Here is a 14656-nt window from a genome sequence, read left to right on the forward strand (position 1 = left end):
GACAAGATCTGCCTTCAGGGAGCAATCTCTTGGAATTCTATAGGGGCTATTTTTCACCTCTGGGCTCTTCAGTGGATTAAGTTGTGCCACCTGACAAGTGAGCAGTAGTCAAGCAATAACACACCCTCTAGGATGATAAGACATATATAAGACTAACCCGGATCTCCTGGATAAAATCCTTGCATGACCACTTCACATATTCACTTTTTTTTTCAATTCCCACATTCCATTTGAAAAGTAGCTTATTTTTTACATAAATACTAAGTTTGTTAATTTTCTTTATTTGGAACAATCTTCAGATTGCTAGCCTAAATTTATTTGTAGAAGTTTTATAAACATTCATTTTTTTGTCTAGTTCTTCTTTAAATAGGATTATTTTCCTCCCTTGGTGTTTATTTCTGATGTTTTCACAGGTAACAGACATCTTAGAATTAATTTTGCAAGCCTGAATAAGCCATTTTTTCTCGTCTCTTCTGACAAAATAAAAATTCCCCTCCTTAAATGGTCCTAATAGACTTATTTTGCATCTGTTCTCATCTAAAATTACTGTGTAGTCCTCCTGTGACTGTTAGATCTGGAATTTCATTTATTTCATTTTTTGCATTTAACGATCTCTGACGTGCTGCACAAAAACTGAATACATGATCTTGAGCTCTGCAACTGTGAATTTAATCTCTGTAATTTTTTAGAGACCTATCTGCTCATCAGTCTTACCATATTTCCACCTGTTTTGCAGTGACAACACACAGACAAACTGTGTCAGAAAATTTCAGTAACCCTGCTCCTGAAAATTGCTAAGTGTCAAGACTGATCCTTGAGAAAATCCACAAATTACCTTCTTCATGACCAACACCTTCTCTTTCCAAATAAACACATTTTTGCCTCTGATTTAACAAATCTTTTGCTTATTTTACATTTGTGGCATCAAAGTCCATTCTGTTAGAGTAAAACATTCATTTTCTATAGTTCTCTGTATCAAACACGTCATGGAATACCAGGTAGACAAGATCTACTGTTTGAAGCTCAATCATATTTTCAAAAGATAGAAACCAAATGAGTTGGGAACTGCTTGTTTTTCCTTGACTCCCACACATGTTACATATAGATTCATATAATATTCAAACACAACTTATGAATTAAAAGTAGTAGTAGTAGTAAAATCATTGCTTTTAACTATGCTTAATGTTGCTGAATTTTCAGTCTATAAAATAGGTAAATTCTGGAATTAAACAGCTAACATCTCTGTGTTTTCCATGGAGAGGCAGTGAAAGTCAAAATTAAATCCATGGCCTCCCTGAAAGTATCCCAATTGAGATTTCTTTTTTAAATGGGAGACCCAGTGTCATAGTTGTTGCATTTATTCACAGCTTAAATTTTTAATTCATTTTTAAAAACCTGAATTGGTAATTAAATTCTGTAATTTCTTATGAGCAAAGCAGCATTCTAACAATGCTAGGACAAATTCATCTTTTACACAAGCCTACATTAGTGGATCTTACAAGGTGTCAGAGACAAAATACAGATGAGGTTGCAGAATGTCTTTATTGTCTAAGGATCCTATTCAATGCAAATGTAGATCCACTTGTAAAACACTGGACAACTTTTTACATTAATCTGCAAGCATACAATAATTGAATTATGGAATGGCTTGGCTTGGAAGGGACCTTATAGATCATCTAGTTCCAGCCCCTCTGCCATGGGCAAAGCCACCTTTCACTAGACCATGGTTCTCAAAGCCCCATCCAGTGTGGTCTTGAACATTTTCAGGGATGAGTTATCTACATCTTATCTGGGCAACCTGTTTAATTGCCTGATCACCCTCAGAGGAAAGAATATCTAATATCTAAAATAACCTACCCTCTTTAATTTTATGGCCATTACCCTTTGTCCTGTTACTCCATGCCCTTGTAAACAGCTATCCAACTATTTTTATAGGCTTCCTTCTGGTACTGAAAAGCCACAGTAAGGTCGCCCCAGAGCCTTCTTTCCTACAGGCTGAACAAGCTAATTTCTCTCAGCCTGCCATAGGAGAGGCCGTCCATCCCTCTAATCACCCTTGTATCTCTCCTCTGATATCACTCCCACAGTCCATGTCCTTCCTGTGCTGGGACCCCAGAGCTGGATGCAGGGTTCCAGGTGGGCTCTCACCAGAGCAGAGCAGAGGGGCAGAATCCCCTCCCTGGCCCTGCTGCCCACGCTGCTCTGGATGCAGCCCAGGACACGTTTGGCTTTCTGGGCTGGGAGTGCCCATGGCTGGGTCATGTCCAGCCTCTCACCCACAAGCCCTGCTAGGCTGGACTGTTCTCCATCTGTTCATCCCCCAATGCATGCTGACACCAGAGTGTGCCTCAACCCAAGCACAGCACCTGGTACTTGGTGTTGTTAAGCCTCATGATCCATTTCGTCCTTTCTACTTTCTTCTAAAATGTTTCCCATCTTTCAGTCACCTGGGAGTTTACCTGACTGCCATGACTTTTCCAGTGTCACAGAGTAGCTTAGTGGCTACATCAGGCAGTTCCCTCAAGCTTCTGGGATGCATCTCATCAGTTCTCATAGACATGTCTGTATTCAGGCTGCTCAGGTGGTCATGAACCTGATCTTTGCTTACATTGCAAAGTGACTTAACTCCCCCAGACCCTGCCCTCAGTGCCATCCACTCAAGAAGTATAAGAGAGGCTGCCATTGAAAACTGAGTCCAAAATGTCCAACAGCCAACTTGTGACACCAGTGTTTAATACTGCCTCTCCAAAGGGAGGATATAACCAAAATTTTCCTCTGTTTCATACAAGACTGAGTTGTTGTAAAAATAACACTGAATACTGAAAAAATGACAAAGGTAATAGATGAGTTTGCAGTTCCTCAGAATAGGCATGTAAAATGAGAATATGTATTTTCTTCTTGGAAACTCATAAAACACATTGGGAATCTTATTACTAGAAAAAGCTATTTTTTGGTATCAAGAAGTCACTTAGAATTCTGTTGCTAATAGTTTTCCCTTCTGAGTTCTAGAAGATTGGATTAATGATGTGAACAAAGGAAATTTTATACTGTGCATAGAGGAGAGACAAAAAAATGTTGTGATTTCTTAATAAAGTATGCCTCAAAAGCAGTTATTTTTAATCCTAAATATATGAAAAATCAAAAAAACAAATATTTCATTAACAGCTGTTTGAGAAGTATAATCTGTGGGACCAAAAAAACCCCAGTATAACCTTACAGTTCCATGCCAGCACAAAGTCTTTGGAAACACATGAAACTTCCGTTCACTTCTTCCTATGTGAATATGAGAATATACTGTTAGATAGTTTCAGTTATAGCAAATCCTAATGAACTAACACTTTACATGCAATTGCACTGCAGCCACAGCGTCAAAGCCAAAGCTGTAATCTCACTCAGGATAAAGAAAATCCCCTGGCTACACCCCATTCACGATTTTTTTCTCTGTTATTCGTAGGCAAACCATTTTAAGACAGACAACTCCATTCTGCAGTTTTCTTTTCTTTTCTTTTCTTTTCTTTTCTTTTCTTTTCTTTTCTTTTCTTTTCTTTTCTTTTCTTTTCCTAATTCTGATTTAAATATTTACTGTTACACAAAAACTATCAAATCAAAAGTATTCTCAGCTGTCTTCTGTTACAAATATGTTCTTGTTCATGTACATATGTGACTATGAAAATGTGATATGAAATATCTGATAATGGATTCAACTCCCTCTTCTCTCTTATTCAGAGTCTAGCATTACCTTCTAAATCTAGTAAAGCAGGAATATGAACATCAATATTCCAGAAGTCCAGAAATTTCTACTGCAGCAATAACTCTTTTCATTGAAAATATTCTTATCACCTGATGTTCTCTCATACCTTTACCTCTTGTGAGAATCAAAAGTTGCCATAATATGCCTCACGGGTTATCCTCTCCTGGATGATTAGTTGCTCTAAAGTTGACTTCAATTCTGTCTGAAGATTAAAGACTCAACAAGATGTATGTCACTGCCAACATCAGCTATCTGTCATTGCTCTCAAGTACATTTGAGCTGTAATATTAACCTAGTTATTGCTATTTTGTAAGCAGAAGACAAAATGATGAATACCTTAGCACTTAACCTTTCCAGACACCTTACCTTCTGATTTAACACTCACTCCTCACTCTTTGCTTAGAGCTCCCAAATCAAATCTGCGTAGATAATTGTCCTTGTGAAAATTTTGTAGATAAATTGACTTATATATAAATATACTTAAAATACTAAAGATTTCATTTAGAAGCAGTATTCAAAAACTTCAAAATATCCAAGACCTTCTATAATATTGTCTTATGAAAATAATTAACATTTCTAATCCACATTAATATGTCTCTGCATGTGTATATAGTACATGAAATAAAAGCACAGCTATTTGCAATTTGCAAGCATATCCCCTTACGCATAAACAAAGAGAGTGTTACAAAAATTAAGACAAAACTCCTCTGTAATTTATGCCATAACAAAAAGAGCAGTTCCAGTGCCTTACTAACAGGTGTCCTATCAACATTGAGTAAGAAAAGCATCAGGAGGTTTTGGCAAAAAGTGTGCTGAATACTTCAGGTACAGAGTCTTGGAATGGATTTTTGTATTATTTCATTTTAGACTACATGAGTGATTATGCATTATTTTCTGGATAGGCTAGAATTATTACTGCAATTTAGAATTATACATAAGTTACATACATAGATATATATAGAGAAAGAGATATATATGGATGTATAAGTAGTATCAAAAGCTTAGCAAACTTGTTAATTTGGTTATGCAGTGTCTAATGTTCAAATCTATGTTTCCACTGAGGAGTTATTAGATTTAATGAATCTTGAAAAATAAAATTTCTGAACAAAAGTTCCTGGGTGAGAGGAGGATGGTGAGTGCTTTAACACCATGTCTGAGGGAAGCCCTACAACAAAGCATTTTCTAACATTCTCTGGCCCTTCCAGACAAATATTTGCATAAATAAACAGCAACAAAAACATCAAAAGAAATAAATCATGGGTGTAAGCTAGTGAGATAAACATATCGGAGGGAAAGTGAATAAATGAGAATTACATAAAAGCTACTGATGAGCAGAAATCCCATCATTTTAATACAGTTGAAAGAACAGTGATTGCTACTAGAAACAATGAGACCTTTTTCCTTGTTTCCCAAAAAAGGTCTGACAAAAGCTCTACATCACCTTCTACTAGAACAATCTACTTGTTCCCCGGTCATCAGTGGTGTTCCCCAGGGCTCACTGCTGGGGTCAGCCCTCCTTAGAGTCTTTATTACAGAATCACAGAATCACTGGGTTGGAAGAGACCTTCAAGGCCATTAAGTCCAATCCAGATCATCAAGTCCAAACCAAAGATCATTGAGTCCAACCCAAAATCACAATTTTTGATCTGGATGTGAAGATCAAGTGTCCCCGAAGTCACTTTGCACTAAGTTGGGTGGGAAGATTGATCGACAAGAGGGTAGGAAAGATATTGAGAGTCATCTGGACCAGCTGGACAATGGACCAAGGGCAATTATATGAGCCAGGTCTTTGGATCACAATAGCCCCAGACAGGACCACAGGCTTGGGGAAAAGGAGCAGGAAAGCTGCCTGGCAGGAAAGGTTTTGAAAGCCAGTCCAACATGGTCTAGCAGTATGCCCAGTGGCCAAGAAGGCCAAAGACATCCTGGCCTGTATCAAAAATAATGTGGCCAGCAGGACCAAGGAAGTTATTGTCCTATTGTACTCAACCTTGGTGAGACCACACCTCAAATCCTGCGCTCAGTTCTGGGTTCCTGTCCTGGTTTTGATCAGGACAGGGCTAAATTTTGCAGCAGACAGGAGGGGGCATTCCTAATACCCAGAGGTTATTCCATACCACCTCACAGAGTTTTTCAGGAGTAGGAGAAGGGTTTCCTTCTGGTCAAGTAAGTGCGGTTGGGTATCACTGCTTTGCTCTGTAACTGACATTCTAGCTGTTTCTAAGAAATTGTTCTTATCTCAACCCATGATCTTTACATTTTGTACCTCAAATTTTCCTCTCCACACAGCTGAAAGAGGAGGGGAGAGGGAGACAGGAATGAGTGAGTGCCACATGTTTTGGAGTGCTTCAGTGGGAAGATTAAATTGGGATTTCTAATCCACAACAGCCCCGGACACTGAGGTGATGCAGAGTGTCCAGAGAAGGGAAACAGAGCAGGGGAGCACAAATTTTATGAGGAGCAACTGAGGGAGCTGGTATTATTGATCCTGGAGAAAAGCAAGGTGACCTTATCGCTCTCCACAACTGCCTGAAAAGCAGGATGTAGCAAGGTGAGGGTCAGTTTCTTCTCCCATGTGAAAAGTGGGAGAAGCAAAAGTATGAAAGGAAATTACCTGAAGTTGCACAACGGGAGGTCTAGATTGGATACTAGAGAAAAAAATTCTTCACTGAAAGGTTGGCCAGGCATTGGAACAGGCCACCCAAATAACAGGTAAAATTACCATCCTCAAAAATGCTATAAAAAATGTGTGCATGTGTCACTTAGGGACATGGTTTAGAGATGAACACATTTGAGATAGGTTTGTGGTTGGCCTCAATGATCTTAGAGGCCATTTCCAATCCTAACAATTCTGTGATTCTGAGATCTGTGTTCATGCCTTTATTGTGAAAACAGATTTTAATAACATTAGTGGTGGTTTTTTTTCTTAGGGATCATTTTCATTAACAGTGAATAAAAATATAAGAATAAATAAAAATTTTCCTGTTCTACCTGCCTCAATTGTTTAGCAACAACCCCTTAAAACCCTCTGTTTAATGGTTTAAGGTAGTGCCTGGCAGGAAACTAGCAGCCTTTTCCCTTTATTCCTTGCTATTTCCACTTTCTTCCAAACTACATCTTATAAGATGTTTGTCCATTAAACTCACTGACCTATCTGAGGTCTGCAGTCGAAGTGCTGATAAAACAGTTAGTATTCATTTTATGTCCATTATCTCCTGCTTGTGTCTTGTTTATGATCTGTTAGTGTGTTTAGATGCCAGGCTGAAACTATAAAATAGATCTCGATGTCTAGGTAAAATTTTCCTTCTAAAATATAGTGCTAGTCAATAAATCAAAAGCATGTGTGTTACTTGACTAATAGAATACTAAAAGAGTAGAAAGTTCTAGCTCAGATTTCTATGCTTCAGGATGCCCCTCCTCTTCCTGTGTTTCTTAGTTAAACTTTTGGTATCAAGGGAGGTGAAGGCTTTAGTCTTCAAGCTGTTATCTCAGTACACATAAGGAACGGCACTCATGGCAAAAGCTTAGGACTACTGTATTTAAAATCAAGGGCTGAGATATTAGTACACCTAGGTGCATGAGCTTGATGCTGGTGAGCCCACCATGGGCCCAGTTTCTTCAGCTCTCAAACATGCCACCTGTTTTGGCTATATTTTTCCTTGTAAGAGCAGTAAATACCTCTCAATACCAAAACAATGTGTAAAACAAGCTTTTCTATTGTAAGACCCAAAACCATAGGCAAGGCAAGAATTAAAATTATTGTTATGTAGCTTAAAACAGGAAGGGCCAAAGTATGTCAGCTTTGAGAATTTGTTTCTCTAAAAATTATAACACCCTGCTGAGTAGATTTAGTTTTGCTATCACAAAGAAATTCTTCGCTGTCGAGGTGTTGAGGCACTGGTTGCCCAGAAAAATGGTGGAAGCAACATCCCTTGAAAAATTCAAGGCCAGGTTGGAAGGGGCTCTGACCAACTTCTCCCTGCCCACAGCAATGGGGTTGAAACTAGAAGATCTTTAAGGCTGCCTCCAATTCAAATTTTTCTATGAATCAATTACTCTATGATATATCTCTTTAATAAATAAAGATCATTACTGAACTCTTAAAAAAAATTAAAATGTATATTTTTTGCAGTATTCTATTTTTCGCTCCTTTTCCCCACAATCTTATGTTTCAATTCATCTTGTTTGAAGCTTAAAGTTCTGTAATATTTCTACTTTTCTTGATCTTTAAGAAATATAAAATACCACCTGTTCCTAGAAACAACTCTCCATCTACATGAATACAAGCAATAACTGTGTTAAAATCAGATAACAAAAATGTCCTAACTTTTTCCCATACCATATTCAGAGCTCTCAATACAATTTTGCAAGTATAATTGAAGCCAGAGAGATATAAAAATGTAGAGGGGAGTGTTCAGTGTAAACGAGGAAGACAATTATCAGTAAATTAACAAGAATATTCATGGATGCTCATTTCCCCACAATAGAGTTAAATGGTATAAATCTCTGAACATCTTGGACCAACTCACCAATCTCTGCTGGAAGATGGTTGATTTGATTTTTTGACAATTCCAGCACTCTCAGATCTTGAAATAGTGCAAGGTAGGCTGGAATGGTTTGTATCAATGTATTGTACACATGCCATTCTTTCAGATAGGTCTGTTCTTTCAGAGAATCTGGGAGTTCCTGTAAATGAAATAAGAACAGGTAAATAGAAAGCATGAACTTGGAATTTTGTTAACCTGTTTCCAAACAGGGAGAAAAATGCACCTTGCCTTAATTGTCTTGATGTAGAATAATAGTTTGCCAAAGCCTTACAGAATCTGTCTGCTTTGGAGGAGCACTGGGGCTGTCTTCATCACATATTCTTTTTTTTTAACTCCTAATGCAATTATTTGCTCTAAAACAGAAACCTATCTGAAGAACTCAATCTGTTTGGTGTCTCACACTTTATTTCTTTTTTCCAGATGGAGGATTTCTTTAAAACACACTTCAGTGCTTTAATTCACACATCAAGATGCAGTAAAATGCAGCACAGAAGAGAAGAGTGCATAGAGAATATCTAAATAGGGTTTGCTAAAAAAAAAAAAGAGGTGTGATTTTGCTCTGAATGCCTGCCAATGTTTCTAAACTTGTTTTCCAGGAGGGAACAAAAACCATTTCAGATACTATACACAAATATCACCTGGCTTAACTTCCTAAGATGTTGTAGCAATGTTAAAAAAATTTAGGGGATTTCCTTAGAAACAATGAAATTGATTTTAAAATTTAAAAACAAAATTGAATTTTAAATCAGTCAACATTTGCAAGTATTTTTTTATTTAGTCATGTAGAATCCTTTGCTTTCAAAATTCAGAATAATTTTGAAATTTCCTATAATTTCTCAGTTCTTTTCAGATTATTCTATTTAACAAAAGTTTTCAATATATGGATAAAACCTAAATTTATAAAGCTTTACATTCTTACAAAATTGCTTTAATTAATGGGTAGTCACTTCAGATGTACATGTCTTTGTTTGAACTGTCACCAAATTCTTTGAACTTGAAACAGATAAAAATCAATTCCAAAAGTTGAGGGTCAGATCGTTTAACCCCCACTTTCTTAAGCATTGCATAATTTACCAGTCTGTCCTAGGTTTTATAACACTGTGCACTGGTAACATGTGGAATAAATAATCTGGAAAATGTTCTGCCTCTAACTTTGCCCTGTATGAAGAGATGTGAGACTTTCAGCCTTTGATTCTTTTATAAGCTTCAGATTTGTTTCCTGTGTGTGAAGAATATGGCATAGTAGGAATTACTGGTTTTTATAAAAAGGATATTGCCCTCTTTTTTTTTTTCTTCTAGATTTCATAGCTCTCCCAAGACATTTGTAAGAATGATGTATTTGAATATTTTTATTAATGCTGATCTTCTGGATTAGCAATAGTGCTACTTAACTCTTAGTTAAATTAAAATATCTAACTGTAATTATTTATATTCTGGACTGCTGATCAGAAGCTTTTCTTTGGTTGTTATTGCCTCTCATTTCAGTTATTTTCAAATTTACACATGCAGACATAAAACCTATGTTTTGTTGTTCTGACTTGCTACCTTCCCTTCCATATTTGATACAGATAATTTCATTTCTTACTTCACTTTCCTAATAGGTGTATGTGTGTATTGCATTGTGATCCATCTTCTGTATTTGTCAGTTTATGACAATTAAAAAATGAAATGCCTCAAATGCCTCAGGGCTGGTAGTGAGAAATCTCTCCAACTTTGTGGAATTAGTTACTATTTCTCATCTTCAGCACTGCATATTTTTCTGCAGCAAAATAAAATAACAGAGGACAACAGCAAATGCAATTAGTATTCTCTTTCCTATCTTTAAAGAATGGAAAATTCAGCACAGAGGAGTTAGTATTTAGCTGGAGTGTTATAGATATCTCTGTAGGGAAGGACAGTGATTCTGAGAGAGATGTATAACCATATTGGAGATGAATAACCATATTGGGGGGGGAAAATGTCTATATTAACTGACACTATTTTCCACTCTATTTCTCCACACTGCAGGTAAGTCACTGCTTTTTTTACTGACCTAACTGGTTTTTTCGCTTTATTGTCACAACACCCCGTCTCCAGCTCTTTGGTGGCAAATACAGCCCTTTGTCCTCTGAAGCCAGCAGCCATGCTCTTCTCTCACACTGAAGGGAGAAGAAAAAAATTCTCCTTGATACATTGAAAACAGTGAAGCACACAAGGCTCTCTACTAGATCAAGATCAAACTCTTTCACCTTTTTATAAAAATTAAGACAAAATGGGAAAATATTTATTATTAATGCATAAAGATTTTTTTAAAATCTTTATGTCTGTGTTAAGACTTGTTTAGAGCACCAAGATATTCCTGTGCAGCAACAGAAATACATTTAGGCACTACTTTAAAAGAATGAAAGTAGATTCCATTCTTCTACCAACTGTCAACTTGCTTTCCTTTCTTGTGAATATTTCTTTATATCATACAATCATATTTACAATTTGCAAATGCAAGAATGCAAATACTTTGCTACTGTGTGCTTTTTCAATGTTTTCAATTTTAAAATGCATTTATGTTTGTGTTGCTGAAACATAAATTGATGTGATATTTTGCTTCATTACAAACTAGATAGGAATGGGAACTGAAACTTCCACAAGCTTTATGTTTGCTTTACTCTCTGATTCTCTTGTGCTCTTTTGTAATCTGCTGCTGCCATGCTAAAGCTGGCGGCCTGCTGATAAATTGCTGCATGAAGACTGACACTTGGAGGATAGCCAGTCTTTTGCCTTTAACAGCAAAAAAATACCTCAAATTTGTTTGATTTTTGGAAGAGAAAAGAAGTTTTAAAAGGAAATAAACAACAAGCATATGACCATTGCTGATTATAATATCTCTAATTAGAAGAGAATTCACCTGCTAGACCTGAGCCTGAACAAAAACTGTGATCAAAGCCCTAAGTTTAAATTTGCACAGAAAGGGTTGCTGGGTGGCAAGCTCTAAACCTTAACAGGGCAATTCTATCAACAAATAGTTTATCCTTCTGACATCTGGACATCATTCCCCAGCCACGTGGTGCCCAGGGTGGCGGCACCCCAAGTGGCTGAAGGCAGACAGGGCTGAGCTCAACAGGGCCACAAGCACTGGGGCTACGTGGGAGGGGGTGGTTTAGGTCAGCTGGAGCCTCTGTGTGGAGAAAGCAGGGTCTGCCAGACATTGCTGCTTCCAGCTGGGTCCCCGCAGTCCTAGACAGCTCTGCACATCCCAGCCTGCTGTTATAAGGGTGCTGGGGTGTGGCCCATTGTCACAGCAGCACATTCCAGGGCCCCTTGTGAGGCAGGGGTCTCAGGGTCCCTAGAGACCACTGTTACACAGGGCCACGTCCTGACCCTGAGGTTCCTTAAAGAGCACTAAGACCTGGAGTGCCCAATCCCAGGAGAACACTTCTCTCAGGAGGTAACATCTCCCCGGGATGCCTCAGTGGCAGAGGTTGCCAAAGAGGCACAGGGTGAAAGACTGGGGTGATGGGACCACCAACTCCTCTTCCTCCTCCTCCTCCTCCTCCTCCTCCTCCTCCTCTTTATCTTTCTCCCCTTGCCCATAGGTGGACCACATGCAGCCATAGGCAGCACTGCAGGCAGAGGAGCACTGTGTGCCTCCCACCACTGAAGCTCAAGAGATGTCCAAGGCAGCAGCTCCTGACTTCATCAAGCAGGTGACAGCTGCAGAGGCGGAGAGCCAGGGAGCTGCTGCACACAGCCCCTGCTGCCCACCCCCCAGCTCCTCTCCAAGCCCTCTGGAAGCCCCCACCCTCAGTGGGCAACAGGCAGAGGCAGCAGCAGGGGCAGTCCTGGAATTACCAGAGACCAAGAAGTTCTTGGCAGAGGAGAGGGAATGCTTGAAACTCTATGACCTCCAACACCTGTTTCAAGTGGAACACAATAAAAACCGAAGTTGGAGCGCTGGAAAGGAGAAAATTCCCCCACCCCTCACACGTCAGGCATGGTCAGAGTACTGGGGTTTTAACAATGGAGTCCCCCACCTCAGCAGCCCACGTCTAAGTAGAGAAATGGGCCCAATTCAGACCCTGTTTGCTGAGTCCCCCTGGATGGCTGAAATTATGCGTATGAGGATGGCAGCACCAACCAGAGCAGCAGACAGAGAGAGCCAGGCATCTGCAATTCACATGCCCAGCTGGTCACGCCCCAGCTCCTCCAGATCAAGGCAGATGGAAGCCCGTGTCCTCAGCAGGCGGCAAGGAGGACCAGCAGCAGGGGCACTCCTGTCAGCAACAGCAGCCAAGGCAGAGGTCTTGGCTAGGAGGGGGAAATACTGGGAAGATAACAGAGACCACAAGCTGTCCCAAGAAGATGACAGCACAGACAAAAATTGGAGTACCGAGGAAGAAAGTCTTTCCATGCCCCTTCCACATGAGGCAAAGGAAGAGCACTGGCACAGTCAGCTACACACACCCACAAGCACCGAATTGGATCTGCCAGGGTGGGTCCATAACAGGCCTTCTTATGACCTGGATCTGCTGTCTGGCTTGGACAAAGACATGGACTGGGAAGAAGAATGTTTTTTCGACCTTGAAGGTGACAACATGGGGGATATGAGGGAAAAAATCCCTCCCAAAGAAATCCCTTTCTGGGAGGAGGAGTTGGTGGCATGCCAGTCGTTTGAGCATACCCTACACACATCTGCACCTACAGCTGCCCTCGCACAAACGGCCTCCCTCTTCAGGAGGGCACTTGATGTTCTCTGCAAGTTGTTCCAGTGCCCTTGCATGAGACAGGCAGAAATATAGCATCCCACTGCCAGTGTCAGGTGGACCTCTGGAGATGGCAGCGGGCCCTAAGCCTGTAAAATCCCAGAAGATAAGGGGCTAATGTGTATGTCTCAAATAGCAATATACAGATGGATAGCTGTGGATCCGGCCAAGTGTTTTGGTAATAAAAATCAAGAATTGTTGATAATAAGCAAGGATTTTTGGTAATTACATGCCATGGGAAAGAACAGGATGTGGCTGGAGAAAACAGCCACACAGTAGGCTGTGCTGGCCCAGGTAGGGCAGCACTTTTCCAGGACAAGCATGCTTGTTGTGCTTATCCAGAGATAAGCACAATGCAGTAGCACCTAAGCACACAAACAAGGCCAACATGCAGCATTTGGCTGTAGAGGGATGTTAAGGCCACCCAAAACCCTCAAATGCTTCTAAGAAATGCATTTCCAGAAATGTCTGAAAGAATGTTCAGGATGACAAATTTGCACGGGAAGTGAGATACTTGCCTTCAGGGCAGGAAATCCTCTCTATAAATACCTCCAGGGGGAATTTCTCATGTGATATTAGACTTGTGGAAAAAAGGGGATAATTGTTTCCACTCACTCTCCTTGCAACTTTTCTGTTTGGCTGATAAAAAAGCCAAACAGAAAATAGGGATTGACTATGAATTATGGAAAATTAAATGCTTATATTGCACTTTAACAGTAGCAGTGCCTAACATTGCTGAGTTAATTGCCATAATACAGGAAGGCCATAATACACTTTCACCAAATACCACAGGGTGACAAGGACTCCTCCATGCTAGCATATTTTACCCTAACCCAAAAAATATCTACAATTCCAGTAGATGAGGGGATAATAATATATTGATGATGTATTGATTAGGGGTCCAGACACAGATAAAGTAGGAAACATTCAAAACTGTATCATTGAGCACCTTGAAGATGTAGGCTTAAAAGATCCCAGAGGATAAGATTCAGTGCCCTGCTTCAGAGAAAAAAATCTTGGGAAGGGAGGTGTTGTTTGTGTCCCTGCTGAGAATTAACCTCAGTGTAACAAGTAACTATGAGACATATAAAAAAAGGAGCAAGGCCACCTAAGAAGATCTGCCCATAGCCTGTCATCTTTGCACTTCTATCCCAATATGGTTCCCTTTGACAAAGCACTGAGGGATGTTACCCCTCCCAAACAGATAACCCACAGGCCTAATTTGGGACTTTTTCACCCTGTGGCTTGACTTTGGTCCCAGTTCCTGGAAATCAAAATGCACTGGACCCATATCCAACAGGCAGTATTTGTGCAATCCCTCACACCCACTGCCTGTTAAAGACTATTTTGCTCCCATAGTGTCCCTATATATATATATATATTTGATAGACTATAATGACACCTGGTTTTGCAAGATGAGGAACTGTCATGTACCATTTGGATTAGCTTTGAGGTTTTGACCCTTTGTAGGAAATAAATACATCAGAGTGAGAAACAGTTGTGAATAACAAATGGAAATTTTCAGTTCCACCTAATGAAAATACATATTATGCTAGATAATAAAATTGTAAGAATAAATAAAAATATAGTAATTTGCTGCCTTGTTTTGCGAGGAAATTAAA

At 39.5% G+C, this 14656-nt stretch overlaps 1 protein-coding gene across 1 annotated transcript in view; it reads right to left on the reverse strand.

Annotated features, from left to right (window-relative positions):
- Positions 1 to 14656, reverse strand: part of LRRC2 (leucine rich repeat containing 2) — a 75982-nt gene that overhangs the window by 32608 nt on the left and 28718 nt on the right. The window contains exon 4 of the mRNA XM_059836690.1: positions 8281 to 8437. Within this exon, the coding sequence (XP_059692673.1) occupies positions 8281 to 8437 (157 nt within the window). The remainder of the gene's footprint in view (positions 1 to 8280; positions 8438 to 14656) is intronic.

The sequence above is a fragment of the Haemorhous mexicanus genome, chromosome Z (assembly GCF_027477595.1).
Source record: "Haemorhous mexicanus isolate bHaeMex1 chromosome Z, bHaeMex1.pri, whole genome shotgun sequence".
NCBI lineage: Eukaryota > Metazoa > Chordata > Aves > Passeriformes > Fringillidae > Haemorhous > Haemorhous mexicanus.